Source organism: Protomyctophum parallelum, assembly GCF_964188405.1.
Source record: "Protomyctophum parallelum genome assembly, chromosome: 21".
NCBI lineage: Eukaryota > Metazoa > Chordata > Actinopteri > Myctophiformes > Myctophidae > Protomyctophum > Protomyctophum parallelum.
Window position 1 is genome coordinate 12,273,703 of NC_139713.1, and position 15,317 is coordinate 12,289,019.

A 15,317-nucleotide genomic window follows, 5' to 3' on the forward strand; every position below is an offset into this window, starting at 1 on the left:
AAGTGTTCCTACTCTCACCGCTGGTCATGAAGTGTTCCTACTCTCACCTATATGGTCATGAAGTGTTCCTACTCTCACGGTCTCACCTATATGGTCATGAAGTGTTCCTACTCTCACCTACAGTATATGGTCATGAAGTGTTCCTACTCTCACCTATATGGTCATGAAGTGTTCCTACTCTCACCTATATGGTCATGAAGTGTTCCTACTCTCACCTATATGGTCATGAAGTGTTCCTACTCTCACCTCTGGTCATGAAGTGTTCCTACTCTCACCTATGGTCATGAAGTGTTCCTACTCTCGCCTATGGTCAGGATGTGTGGGTCATGGCCGAAAGAATAAGGTTGTGAATACAAGCGGCCGTTTCTTTGACGGGTGGCTGGCATCTCCCTTAGAGATAGGGTGAGAAGTTCAGTCACGCGAGAGAGACTCGGAGTAGAGTCGCTGCTTCTTCGCCTGGAAAGGAGCCAGCTGAGGTGGTTCAGGCATCTAGTTAGGATGCAGCGTCATGCCTGTCTGTCTGTCCCAGCAACGTTATGCCTGTCTGTCTGTCCCAGCAACGTTATCATGTCCGTCTGTCTCAGCAACGTTATGCCTGTCTGTCTGTCTGTCTGTCTGTCTGTCTGTCTGTCTGTCTGTCTGTCTGTCTGTCTCAGCAACGTTATGCCTGTCTGTCTGTCTCAGCAACGTTATCATGTCTGTCTGTCTCAGCAATGTTATGCCTGTCTGTCTGTCTGTCCCAGCAACATTATGCCTGTCTGTCTGTCCCAGCAACGTTATGCCTGTCTGTCTGTCTCAGCAACGTTATGCCTGTCTGTCTGTCTGTCTCAGCAAGGTTATGCCTGCCTGTCTGTCTGTCTGTCTGTCCCAGCAACGTTATGCCTGTCTGTCTGTCCCAGCAACGTTATGCCTGTCTGTCTGTCTGTCTCAGCAACATTATGCCCGTCTGTCTGTCTGTCTGTCTGTCTGTCTGTCTCAGCAACGTTATGCCCGTCTGTCTGTCTGTCTGTCTGTCTGTCTGTCCCAGCAACGTTATGCCTGTGTCTCAGCAACGTTATGCCCGTCTGTCTGTCTGTCTCAGCAACGTTATGCCTGCCTGTCTGTCTGTCTGTCACAGCAACGTTATGCCTGTCTGTCTGTTTGTCTCAGCAACATTATGCCTGTCTGTCTGTCTGTGTTACCTCCCATAAACGTCTGTCTGTCTGTGTTACCTCCCATAAACGTTATGCCTGTCGGTCTGTCTGTCTCAGCAACGTTATGCCTGTCTGTCTGTCTGTGTTACCTCCCATAAACGTTATGCCTGTCGGTCTGTCTGTCTCAGCAACGTTATGCCTGTCTGTCTGTCTGTGTTACCTACCATAAACGTTATGCATATCTGTCTGTCTGTCTGTCTGTCTGTCTGTCTGTCTGTCTGTCTGTCTGTCTTACCTCCCATGCATCTGCTAACGCTTTAGAGAGGCCAGACAGTCATGTCTTAAACCACAGAGGTCAGGAGGAGAGAGAAGCCATTAGGCTAAATGTTTAAGTCTCCATTCGTCATTACACCTGACGGGACTAAAAACTATAGCATTAACTGGGCCCTGCTCCCTAACTGATCAGGCCCCAATTGCTCAGGCCCTAACTGATCAGGCCCTAACTGGGGCCTGCTCCCTAACTGATCAGGCCCTAACTGGGCCCTGCTCCCTAACTGGGCCCTGCTCCCTAACTGATCAGGCCCTAACTGATCAGGCCCCAATTGCTCAGGCCCTAACTGATCAGGCCCTAACTGGGGCCTGCTCCCCAACTGATCAGGCCCTAACTGGGGCCTGCTCCCTAACTGACCAGGCCCTAACTGGGGACTGCTCCCTAACTGATCAGACCCTAACTGGGCCCTGCTCCCTAACTGATCAGACCCTAACTGGGCCCTAACTGATCAGGCCAGAGGCCCGGCCTTGCCCGACTACCTAGAATAGATTTTAGGCTCGACCCGGCCCTAAAACGTCGGGTCGGGTTTGGGCAGAATTTGAGAGCTCCACACGGGGGCGTTTACTAGCGCTACGCAGACAACGCAACTGCGTGGGGGGCCCAGAGGCAAGGGGGGGGGGCACGGCCGACCCACCCGTGCCGTCTGTAAAATAGAATTATAAATGCATACAGAGATGCAGCAATGACAGACACACACACGCGTGCGTGCGCACACAGAGAGTGTGCTGTCGGGGGCACTCGCTGACCAGCTTGCATCTGGTCCTACTGACTGTGTAGTTACGCCCCTGGCTCTACACAGAGTAAAAGTGACGCCAGTCAGCACCGCGATAAATATATATATATATATGTTTGAGGGGTGCTAGCCCCTCCTATATACAGGTTTAATGTTTGTCTTCAGTTCAATGTTTTGTTTTGTAAACGCCATTGACGACGAAGGGAGAATGTACGTTCATAATGTGCACTCATTACGTCATATTGTCTCTTTATTGTTAATGGCGTTTAACCCATTCTGAACGGGATCCCATTTTGGTGTTAGCATCATGTTATGCTTTAGCTATTGAAAAATAGCAGATCTACAAGCTCATAGCGCGCCACCGAGTGGCGTGCTACGAGCTTGTAGGTCTGCTATTTTTTGAAAAATCGAAGAACGACTGACATTTTTTTAATCTGATCTCAGGTCAGAATGGGTTAATCAGACCAGTGTGTGTCCAGTGGAAACCTCGTATGAATCTGATCTCAGGTCAGAATGGGTTAATGTTTGCGTTGGCACCGTTTTGTTTTACATCACCATCACATCACCTAATCAACATGAGTTAGACTTTAATATATATTAGCGCCCCTCACGTCACACAGGTGTGATTTTATAGGTCCCGGGCCCAGCCACGAAAACGTGGGGTCGGGTCGGGCCTGCATGGGTTTGAGAACTCCATGTAGATATAGATACATGTATGCAGTTAGATTTAAATTACATATAATTACAGATAAGGTTAAATGTAAGCTTGCATATCGAGCGCAAAAAAACGAAATACAGTACATGCTTGGCTTAAGTGGTTAAATTAATACAACAAGCCTTCCTTAGCCTATAAGACGTCTAATCAAGGTCTCCATGGAAACGGCTGCTTTTCAGGCTAGGGGAGCCATCAGCGACGAAGCATAATAGTTACTTACAACGTAACGTGTGTGTGTGTGTGTGTGTGTGTGGCCAGACCTAGGGAATGGGCCACAGTATTAATCGTTTCTCTCGGCACAGCCCTCTACCCTCTGCCAAGGTGTCTCTCTTCTCTCTTCTCTCTTCTCTCTTCTCTCTTCTCTCTTCTCTCTTCTCTCTTCTCTCTTCTCTCTTCTCTCTTCTCTCTTCTCTATCTCTCTTCTCTCTTCTCTCTTCTCTCCTCTCTCCTCTCTCCTCTCTCCTCTCTCCTCTCTCCTCTCTCCTCTCTCTCTCTCTTCTCTCTTCTCTCTCTCTCCTCTCTCCTCTCTCCTCTCTCCTCTCTCCTCTCTCCTCTCTCTCCTCTCTCCTCTCTCCTCTCTCCTCTCTCCTCTCTCCTCTCTCTCTCTCTCTCTCCCTCTCTCTCTCCCTCTCTCTCTCCCTCTCTCTCTCCCTCTCTCTCTCTCTCTCTCTCATGTAATTAGAGCCAGATGAGACTATCATGGAACACACACACACACACACTCGTGTGGACATCTGACGTCATTTAATTCCACCATCTCATCTCTCCAGTCAGTGAGATTCTGTTGTCAGCTTTAAATCCTGCTGCCTCCCTGGATTACTGTGCAGCTGGACAGAGACAAGAGGGACAGACAGACAGACAGACAGAGACAGATGGAGGATAGAGACAGACAGACAGAGAAGAGAGGGAGAGACAGATGGAGGATAGAGACAGACAGACAGACAGACAGACAGACAGACAGACAGACAGACAGACAGACAGACAGACAGACAGACAGACAGACAGACAGACAGACAGACAGACAGACAGACAGACAGACAGACAGACAGACAGACAGACAGACGAGAAGGACAGACAGATGGATAGAGAGACAGACAGACAGACAGATGGATAGAGAGAAAGACATATGGATAGAGAGAGACAGACATATGGATAGAGAGAGACAGACAGATGGATAGAGAGAGAGACGGATAGAGAGAGACAGACGGATAGAGAGAGACAGACAGACAGACAGACGGATAGAGAGAGAGAGACAGACAGACAGACGGATAGACGGATAGAGAGAGACAGACAGACAGACTCAGACAGGAGGGTAGATAGAGATTTCGGAAAATCTTAATCGTTAAAAAATAATTATATATATATATATATATATATATTAGAGCTGGGACTTAATTAATCTAATTAATCAGAGGCTTTGCGATTAATTAATCTAGATTAATCGCATTTTAATCGCATATCATTATTTGACCCCGAGAACAGTGAGAAAGCATTTTTTTCAAATGGATTTTGGTATACTAGTGAATCAATGAATAGTGAATACATAAGTTTAAGCAATAAAACATTGTTTTTGTAGTAATAGGGGTAATAATTCTTTATTGAATAATTGCACACAAACTGTGCTGTAATCCACGCTACCATCGGATAGCCTTTTAAATCCTATTTCCAATCCACGGGGACAAGCAAAGTGATCTCAGCGGCTTCCCCCAGTCTGGTGAACTGTCTGCGGTGTCTGGTGGTGTTATTGTCTGAAGAGGACACGGACACTTGGTGCGCAGGTCCGTCTGAAAACTTTCCAGTGACAACGTTCCGGCGGTGAAAGAAATAGTGTGATTAAAATGCGTAATTTTTTTTAATGCATTAATTTTTCTGTAGTTAATTAATCGTAATTAGTCCCGGCCCTAATATATATATATATATATATATATATATATATACACACACACACACACACACACACACACACACACACACTAGGGCTTTAAACAACTAGTCAACTATTCAACAACTCGTTTTGTTTGTTGTAGATTATATTCACCAATGTACACAGTTTTTAAATGGTAATAATAATAATAATAATAATAATAATAATAATAATAGGTAGTTAAACAACGAGTCGACTAGTAAACTAGTGATGACACTGAGTGACACAGACTTTCAGACTTTGGAAGACATTAATGTCAGACTGTATTAAACTAGCTACTCATCATTTGGCCATGATGAACATGAAGCCTATGTCACTTATTGGCGTAGAGCTAAAACCAGGCTCCATCTATGGACTGGAGCTAAAACCAGGCTCCATCTATGGACTGGAGCTAAAACCAGGCTCCATCTATGGACTAGAGCTAAAACCAGGCTCCATCTATGGACTGGAGCTAAAACCAGGCTCCATCTATGGACTGGAGCTAAAACCAGGCTCCATCTATGGACTGGAGCTAAAACCAGGCTCCATCTATGGACTGGAGCTAAAACCAGGCTCCATCTATGGACTGAAACTAAAACCAGGCTCCATCTATGGACTGGAACTAAAACCAGGCTGAATGGATGAATTAATTAATTAATTAATTAATTAATTAATTAATGGATGGATGAATGAATGAAAATGGAGCTGCTAGAAATCAAGCACATATTTCAGATGAAGTGGCATTCAACGCCATTGCACTATACATCTCAATTAATCTAACTTTGTGAAATTAAATTCATAGAGCAATTCTCACAGTTGCTCTCTTTCCCCCCTCTCTCTCTTGCGATCTGTCAACACCGCCCCCCCCGCCCACTCCAACCCGACATACTCCTGAACCCAGTATCCCAATTTGGCACATCCAAAAAGGTCAGGGGGGTCATGACCTGGATGTAGTTGAGGAAACCGAGGTCAACCAGGGGTCAAGGTAAGGTCACATAGGGCTCTTGAAACCATAGAAGCCCTGAGGCAGTTTTGTCAGGTAGATGCAAGGAAAACAGACCACTCCTTGACTTTTAAATGAAAGTGAAAACGTGGCTGTCTATCTTCCTGGTTATGCAGACTATAGGGACGTGCACACACACAGAGACATCAAAGGGGGCTTCAGCCCCCTGCCAGACCACGAATGCAGCCTTTGCTATGGTGGAAGAAATGCCGGGCGGGGTGTCGGCATAAGCCCCTACTGGGCTGTGTTCACACATTCAAGGCACCCGTCTTGTGTTTGTCATATGTCTGTGTTTAATGGCCGCGCCAATGCATTTCCAAACACAAGACAGGTGCCTTTTTTTGTTTTACTTACATTTTTATCCCACGATTTTGTAACCCAGTTTTCTTTTCACCCAGTGCCAATTATCTAATGTAATCCTGGGCGCTACACTTCCTCTGCCAACCTGGGGGGGCAGCGGACTGACCACATGCCTCCTTCTATGCATGAGGAGTCCAAGCTCCAAGCTGCTTCTTTTCACCTGACAGAGGGAATTTCCCCGGCCGGACGTAGCGCGTGGAAGGGACACGTTATTCCGACCAGTTCCTTTCCCCTCCATCAGGCGCCCCGGCAGGCCAGGGGGAGGTAGTTTTAATAATAATAATAATAATAATAACTTGGATTTATATAGCGCCTTTCAAGAAACCCAAGGACGCTTAAGAGACCAGGATTAAGACAGGTGCCTTGAAGGCCCTTATTGCTTCCCCCCCCCCCCCCCCCCCCCACCCCAAAGTCTCCTGAACTGTTTCTATATCAGTGGTTCTCAATATTTCATGTCAAGGACCCCAAAAATGTTATGTAATATGCCGCCGACTCCCATCTGAAAATATGGTTTTCCAGGGACCCCAGGGACCCCCGGGACCCCCGGGACCCCCGGGACCCCCGGGAACCCCACCCCCCCCCCCCCCAGAAGTAAAGATTTGAGTTAGAAACTGAAACTCAAAGATTTGAGGCACATTTTCACGATTTTTCAAAAATAGCAGACCCACAAGTTCATAGCGCGGCAGATCTACAAGCTATGAGCTTGTAGATCTGCCATTTTTCCAATAACTAAAGTAAGGAAGCCAAGGAAAAAAACATTTGCCGTGCATTTCGTTTGCATCTGCCCGATATAGCGTCACCACGACCATCACAGACGCTCCTATCTGTGGACCTGAGGGGCCCTTGTTGTTCCTACTTATCCCTCTACCTGGAGACGACCGAATGTTGAGGTTTCGACTGAAGTCGTCCTTCAGCGCGTCGAGCACAGCCGTCATGTCCCCCTTCACCTCATCCAGACTGATGATGTCCTCCACCAGGGCAAAGTTGATGGTCACCTTGGAGGGCTGACCTTTCCCCTTGGCTGTGGAGAGAGAGAGAGAGAGAGAGAGAGAGAAGCAAATTATTTTACTTTATTTGTTTCTTTGGGGTTTTGGACGGGACAGAGTATATTCAGTATTTAAGTCTGACGTCATTTTGTAGTGCTACGTTACGTCCGGGTCCAAGTGGCACCAGCTCCCGTCCGCATCCCATTGTAAATAGAATATCTAAACGCGTGAATCTTTTTAAATTGACGTTATTTTTCAGAAAGGAAGCCATAGAGGGTTAAAATGAGTCTTAATGCTTCCAACTCGAGTGGAATTATTAATGTTTTGTTCAAGTGTCCATGACAACAAAAATATATGATGTGGAGACAATAAAGACTATTATTATCATTATTATTGAAGGTGGCAACAGTCCATTTGATCGGTAAAATATTTCTGGGGTATATTTAGAATGTGTGCAGGCTTGAGTATGTTGAATCTAGTTTGCATTATGAGGATTTATTTGACACAATAAAATAAAATGGCGATAGTATTCCATGTTGGGCAGACGGCCTGTCACAGCCAGATTTGGGAGAGCAGCGCCGCTTTGTTGTTGCGAGGAAAGCGGTAAAATTTGACTTTCGTGGTTGTTTTCGTCTCAGATTTAGTCCGACGGAGCGTCACAGTATAACTCCATGGGGACACAAAAGCGACACAAAAGTAGGACCCGGAAGTATCTCATGAGGGGGCGCTCACGTCACAGCTAAAATACTGAATATCTATCCATGCCCCCCCCTACTGGCGCTTATTTGTCATTACCTGCCACACTAATAAATGTTGAGTGGAACAAGGAAGCAATGTCCGTGTTCACCTATGTGCCTGTGTGACGTTAATGAGCACCATAATGAGTACCAGTAGGGGCGCTGTTGTGCCAGAAACAGAGAGAGAGAGAGAGTGCTGCACTGTTGCCTGCTAATGAGAGAGAGAGAGGGGGGGGGGGGGGAGTTGCACCACTCAGTTCACACGGGTGTGATTATTCTTAGAATTGGACGGAATGATTTAGATCAAGAGTTATTCACGTTTTAAGATTTTTCGATCTCGTCGGCTAAAATGGTGGGGGAACATTTTCGATGCAACATTGGATGTTGCGCAACAGACGCTCCCAGCCTGTGGAGCGATGCGATCGGTTTTGATATAAATAATCTCCGTCCTGAGCGCTGGGCGTTACTAAAGGAAAGGGCGGAGAACTTCGTCCTGTGCGCTCAGGGTGTTAAGAGGCCGGAACCATCAAAATGAAGGCACTTGCACACACACGGAAGCATATCAGTGGTGCAGCCTACATCTGTGTGTTACCATCAAAACAGCTGGAAGGCATCAGCGCGGTAGCCATTTTTTTTTATTCACCTCCAAAAACATGGTAGTTTCGTAGGATCACCTCGATCTGAGGGCAATTTCAATGGATTGAGTTTTTTGGATGGTGTCCAGCGCGGGATCTGTTGAATGAACGTAAAATGGATGACGACCAACATGGAAGCTAAGGGTTGCTTAGTGACGATGGACGCCATAACCTAGAAACTAAGGGGTCGTCCGATAGCGTCCTATAGGCGATATTTAATCACGTTTAATAGTCGTCCGATAGCGTCTTAGGCCCGGGAGGAGTTAATGAACATTACAATTTTTTTTAAATAGCGTAAAATGTAGCAGAGATGCTCATTTCCATCCGTAGTCCCTTTAGGACATTGAACAAAAAGAGGAAAAAAAACTATCGCTTGGACTCCTCATGCATAGAAGGAAGCATGAGGTCAGTCCGCTCCCCCCCCGGGCCCCCAGGTTGGCAGAGGAAGTGTAGCGCCCAGGATTAGATTAGATAATTGACACTGGGTGAAAGAAACGGGTTACAAAATTGTAAAAACTATTGCTAGGGTATGCCAACTCTATTGTGGACTGATACAAGACTGGTTGTTTTTGTCTCCACCAGCCGAAGGCTAGGGGAGAGTATGTTTTGCACTCCGTCCGTCCGTTTGTGTGTCCGTCCGTCCGTCCGTCCGTCCGTCCGTGTGTCCGTGACCAGCTAATCTCGGCCACCGTTAACCCGGTCGATGCCACATTTTGCACACACACTCCCTGGATGCCAACGATGAACCTCTGCCCCAAACTTTCCATAACGGCCTGTTATAGCGCCACCAGGAGGCCGCTTTGAGGAGGCCGCTTTGTGCTAAACAAGTTTTTGCACAGTACACCTACAGATTTTGTCCAAACATCACGCAACTTGGTACACAGTCTCTCTAGAGCCATTCGACAAAACCAGTCTTTCAGATTTCCAGAACGGCCTGTTATAGCGCCACCAGGAGGCACATCGCGTGATTTCCGTGAAATTGTGCACCCACATTCCCACTAGGCCCAGGACAAAATGCCACATGAACAATTTCAACTCAGCCTCAAGGTGGCGCTATAACTGGCAGAAAAGTGTTTTTACCTCTAACTGCACGGATCTGTGGATAACTTTGTATGCCAACTCCCTAGAGGCCAAGGAAAAACCTTTGTCTGGAATTTTTCACATCTGCTCTTTATAGCGCCACCAGGAGGCCCACATATGTAAAACACATTTTCTATTATTACTCCTTCAGATTTTATCCAAATTTCACACAAATCGGTACACATGATCTCCATAGTCATGTGATCAAGACAGGTTTGTTTGATTTCTCATATTCCATCCTGATTGACCACGATTGCCTAGCAAATGTAGCAAATGGCCACAACTCCTCAATGCAGCGTCCGATTCATTGCGATGAAACTGTGCACGCATATTCCCACTAGCCTGAGGAAGAATCCTGGTGGAGACCTGTGCCGATTGGCACTTTATCTAGTTTAGCCACTGTTTCAATTGTCTGTGAAAGTGGAGCCACGATGGCACAGTCGGTAGTGCTGTCGCCTCACAGCTAGATGGTCCTGGGTTAGATTCCCGCTCGGGACGCTGTGGGTGCTGTGGGTGCTGCTGGCGGCGTGTTTCCTCCTCCGCGTCATCAGTGCCCATACCGGAGGCGGGGTTGGCGAAAGTTTGCATGTTCTCCCCCCGTGTCTCCTAGGGTAGGTACTAGGGCTGACCCAAAGAAATCGATTAATCAACGTTCAATCGATACACACGGGAATCGATTTTGAAATAAAACATTGAATAGTCATATTTTAAAAAGCGGCCGCTTTTGTTCGGCGAGACGGCCCATTTGGTCCACGTCCACGAGCCATGCTCGCGCCTCGCAACACATCACAATGCCTCCTCTCTCCCCGTGTTAACAACAAGGAAGTCAACTGAACAAGTGCAGCTGCAGTCCCAGGAGCCAGGAAAAATAAATCGAAAGTGTGGTTGCATTTTAAAATACCCTATTTGAATAAAGGTTGTAGGCTACACGAGAGTGAAAATGACTGCTGGGAAAATCCCTAATTGAGAGAGTGTAGGCAAGCGCACCACAGCTCAGTGGACATTAAATATAGGCTACCATGTTTGATAAGTAATATAAAAACATTACTTACACCCAAATGAAAATATAAACTTCACAGATTATAGATCACTTGGAATTATAACAATCTGTTGAGTATTGCCTGAATAATGCCACTAGTGAAATCCCAACTTTTATCGATGCGCCATTGCGCTGAGAACCTTGTGGAGCCTGGCGGTGTACCTATACTTGTGAGGACCTGCTTGGATTCACATGGTGAGTGCGCGCACCGAAAATTCAAAGATCTGCAATCTCATGCGCTGCGTTGTGCATATAGGCTGAGTATAATGGCACGAATGAAACTAGGCCTATAGATTTATTTTGGCGATGCGGAGAACTGATTTTGCCGTTGCCAGCGACATCTTTTTTTTTTTCTTGTCTGAAGACTGACCTGTTCCATCACTGTGAACTCCCATGCAGCAGAGCAGCTCCTACAGACCCAGACCAAATCTCTACTGAAAACACACCTTTTCTCTTTGGCATTTAATTGCACCTGATCGTATTATTGTAATTATGTAGCCTATACTATTTGCCTGTGTTTGTTTTTTTTTGTGCGCCGATGGTGATGCTCCACTTGTTTCAGCCTGTAGGCCTACAGCACTTTGGTCAGCTTCTATTGTTTTAAATGTGCTATATAAATAAAGTTTGATTTAGGCCTATATTGGAGCAGGTGCTGGCAAATAACTAATTACTGTAATGCCATGCAGTGAGGTTGCGCAAATGTCAACTCAATTAGCAAGCAGAGCAGCTCTCATGCACTCTGCACTGTCTGCAGCACAATGACTGCAGATCTCTTCTTAAAGTTTACTTATTATGGTTTACTTTCAACCATAAACCATAATATGATTGACAAACCTTGGATTATAATTCTTTATCGACCAACAGCGCATGCAGCATGACTATGAAGTAATTTAACTATGTGGGATTTCTCCATCGGCATCGCATCGCTTTTTCCCATGCGCATCGATAATAGTTGGGATTTCACTAGTGGCATTATTCAGGCAATACTCAACAGATTGTTATAATTCCAAGTGATCTATAATCTGTGAAGTTTATATATTTTTTCCCATACGCACACTCAGTCACATTAACTTTATGATCAATCAAATCAACCGTGGTTGATTTTATTTCTGACAAGTGTCAGGCTTGAAGAGTTCATTCATGTTACCGTTCGTTTACAATTGACAGAGGAGTTTGGATTATATATATTTTTTTATTCTTTTATTATTTCACAAGGGTGAAAAATGGGTTACAAAATCGTGGGATAAAAATAAAATAAAAGGTGTGAAAGTGTTGGATCTCCCTCAGTGTGACAGGGAGCTCATCCCAGTAGGCCTATGACAACCTTTGATGGAAAGAACATTTTTGACAGAAGGTAGATTTTCTGCCCTGGATACAGATCTGGTACCATTAAGCTAAAGATTTGAGTTAAGCACAAGAAATGTCAAAGAACCAAGTGAAACAACAAATTCACTATGAAGTCTAGTGGTTTGTTTCAATAAGCTTACTGTACTTTCACAATAAAAAACGATAGAAAATAAAGTGTGCGTACAGTACACTGTGGCTATAACAATATATGTAACGTACAATAACACTGTCGTGACATGGAATTCAAAGTAGTCAGAGTGTAACTGCATGAACCCTAACATCTGCACCCTAACATTCTTGTCATGAGATCTACAAGCAACGCAATCTGGGAACCCATCGGCAAAAAGGGAAAAGGAACAAATAAACGAATAATTCCCTTTGCATTTGCGGAGCTCCGAGTCAGTCTTGAGGGGACGTGACGAGCAACGTGAGCTTGTAGATTGGCTATTTTCAGGGGAAGAGATTTGGTGTAGAGGAAAACACCAAGTATGTAGACGCCCGAGTATAGTCCTCTGGGGTATGCACTTGGCCCTAACCCCATAACCCCTGAAGTATATAGGGTTTAAGTGGATAAATGACAACAGCCAGACTTGAACTGTTGTGTCCCCCCCCCCCCCAAAGAACACTCATGTTTACCTGGACATTCAACCACCTTGCATAAACTGATAAAATGGTAGCTGACCTTTAGCCTTCTTCGTAGCATAGGACCTGGTGCAGAAATCAGGGATGCCAGTAGTACCCTTGTGGCAGAGAAGTGGCGCGCCGCTGGCCCTGGCACTACCTGCCGATGAGGGACACCTGGCCAGCTGCAGCAGGGATCGGCATAGCACTGGCCGCAGAAGATTCAAATGACTCAAAGCCATTACTGTATTTAAAAAAGAAAAAGACAGAGATAGAAAGGGGGGGGGGCAGAAGATATTAGATTATTAGATATGTATTTCATAAAAATAAAATAAAAGTCTTCCAAGGATGTTTTCCATTGTCTGTTCTTTTCGCCTCAATATGGTGAAAATAGAAAGCAATATCCTACATCAACCAGCAGAGGGTCCAACTGCTTAATTCATTACAATAGTCAAATCAAACTTTGTTTAAAGAAACCATAACACAAAGAATACATCCAAGATAAAATATTACAGCTACAAGATCAAAAGTAAAGTTCTTCATCTTAAAGGTATATTCAGTGATTTCACTTAATTCAAATATCACTTATTTTTTTTATTTTGTTGTGATAATCCTCTCTACTATAGAGTGTGCTGACCATATAAGGAGTTCCTCCCTGTCCCCAGTTAACCCCTGGGGGTCAAAAAACATTAGGTTTCGTTTTTGGCTCTCTATCCTGATTGGATGAAAGTGAAAGTGAAAGATGAAAGTGCTATATAAAAATAAAGGTGACTTGACTTGACTTCTGCCTTCTCCCTTGTTATATATTCTCCGACTATGCTTGTCACGATGACTAAGCCAGTTAGATCTATCCATATATGGTTCTACCACATGTATCTGATATCAGCACTAGGTCGGCTCGGGCCAAATATAGGGATTGTCATACAAGACATGTCATAGGCCTATAGCCCAACGTCCTAGTCGGATATCCCCATATATGGGGACTAAATATCCAATGAGCAACTACTCAGATCCAACAACATGACTGGAAGCGAGAGTCTTCGTTACACCTTGTTTACTTGCTTAGGTACTGTACATGCCTGTGAGTATGTAAAACCTATCTCAGATAATTCAATAAACAGAACTCTTTTTTTTAGATAAAATATATATGTTCAACTTTACCCATCAAACCAAACAACGTTATGTTATGATGACGTTCAGGACTAGGCCAGATCACAGCCCATATGAGGGATGATCTTTACGTCATTTCCAGGACGTCTCCACCAGTTGAAATAATATAGCTTATTCAGGGCCAGGTCTGACTTAGTTATGATAAATGACTTAAGTTGATCTGACTCTCGATCGGACTCTCTCTGGACATCCGTATTAGAGGGCAGAATTTATGTTGGTTGAAATCAGGCGATAATGCTCTCGGCCAGATCTGACTAGTAGTGTTGGTTTGACTTGATCTGGGCCCAAACTAGACGTCACTAATCTTTACAGATCGTGACCATGTTTGCTGTCAAACAAGAGCTTCCTGAACTTGCAGTACATGTGCTGCTCTTCAAGCAGCACATGTCGGGAGCAGTGCATGTTCGCCAACCAGCAGCGCATGTTCGCCAACCAGCAGCACAAGTCGGGAGCAGCGCATGTTCGCCAACCAGCAGCACATGTCAGGAGCAGCGCATGTTCGCCAACCAGCAGCACATGTCGGGAGCAGCGCATGTTCGCCAACCAGCAGCGCATGTCGGGAGCAGCGCATGTTCGCCAACCAGCAGCGCATGTCGGGAGCAGCACATGTTCGCCAACCAGCAGCACATGTCGGGAGCAGCACATGTTCGCCAACCAGCAGCACATGTCGGGAGCAGCACATGTTCGCCAACCAGCAGCACATGTCGGGAGCAGCGCATGTTCGCCAACCAGCAGCGCATGTCGGGAGCAGCACATGTTCGCCAACCAGCAGCACGTCGGGAGCAGCACATGTTCGCCAACCAGCAGCACGTCGGGAGCAGCACATGTTCGCCAACCAGCAGCACGTCGGGAGCAGCACATGTTCGCCAACCAGCAGCGCATGTTCGCCAACCAGCAGCACATGTCGGGAGCAGCGCATGTTCGCCAACCTTTCCGCATGTTCATGACTTAATGGGACTTCGAAACTATGGGCGGTCCCCAAAATAACATCATACCCCATTACCTTTCTATAACTTCCTCCAACTACAGTAGTAGTACATAAGACAAAATATGCACATTGTACAATACTTACACCTCACAACCTGTAGTGTACACACTACTTTGGACATTCCAGGGAGGGGAACTCCCGTTTGGAAAACACAATGCCCATGAGCCCAAAGCCACTTTCAATTCTATGGACGAGCCACCTCCCGACTGCCAACCCCTCAACCGTGAGCATGTATCACTGAACCCTAAACATCCACACATGTACATACGCATTCAGAGACACAAAGGCTTTAAAAGGAAAAACACACACGCACACTCGCTGAACCCCCCCCCCGTCTTTCACAGCCAACGGGTGTGAACAGCCTGCAGTGTTATACAGCCAATGACATCCTCCATTGTCTGGCGTAGCATACAATCTTTTAGCCCTGAATGCTGCAAGAGGAAAACACGGACCCGTGTTGTGGTTGTCTCAGCTGTCTCTCCCACGCAGGTGGAGAGATACTGATGGCCAAATGTATTGCCACACTTTTTACACAC

General features: G+C 45.7%; 1 protein-coding gene across 2 annotated transcripts in view; it reads right to left on the reverse strand.

Annotated features, from left to right (window-relative positions):
- Positions 1-15,317, reverse strand: part of mrrf (mitochondrial ribosome recycling factor) — a 43,049-nt gene that overhangs the window by 22,801 nt on the left and 4,931 nt on the right. For both annotated transcript variants that reach the window (XR_014570905.1, XM_083793019.1), the window contains exons 2-3: positions 12,685-12,867; positions 7,047-7,199 (exon numbers count right to left, since the gene is read on the reverse strand). Coding sequence is in view for 1 of the 2 variants with exons in the window: in XM_083793019.1 (XP_083649145.1) it covers positions 7,047-7,199; positions 12,685-12,865 (334 nt within the window). In the remaining variant the exon portion in view is untranslated. The remainder of the gene's footprint in view (positions 1-7,046; positions 7,200-12,684; positions 12,868-15,317) is intronic.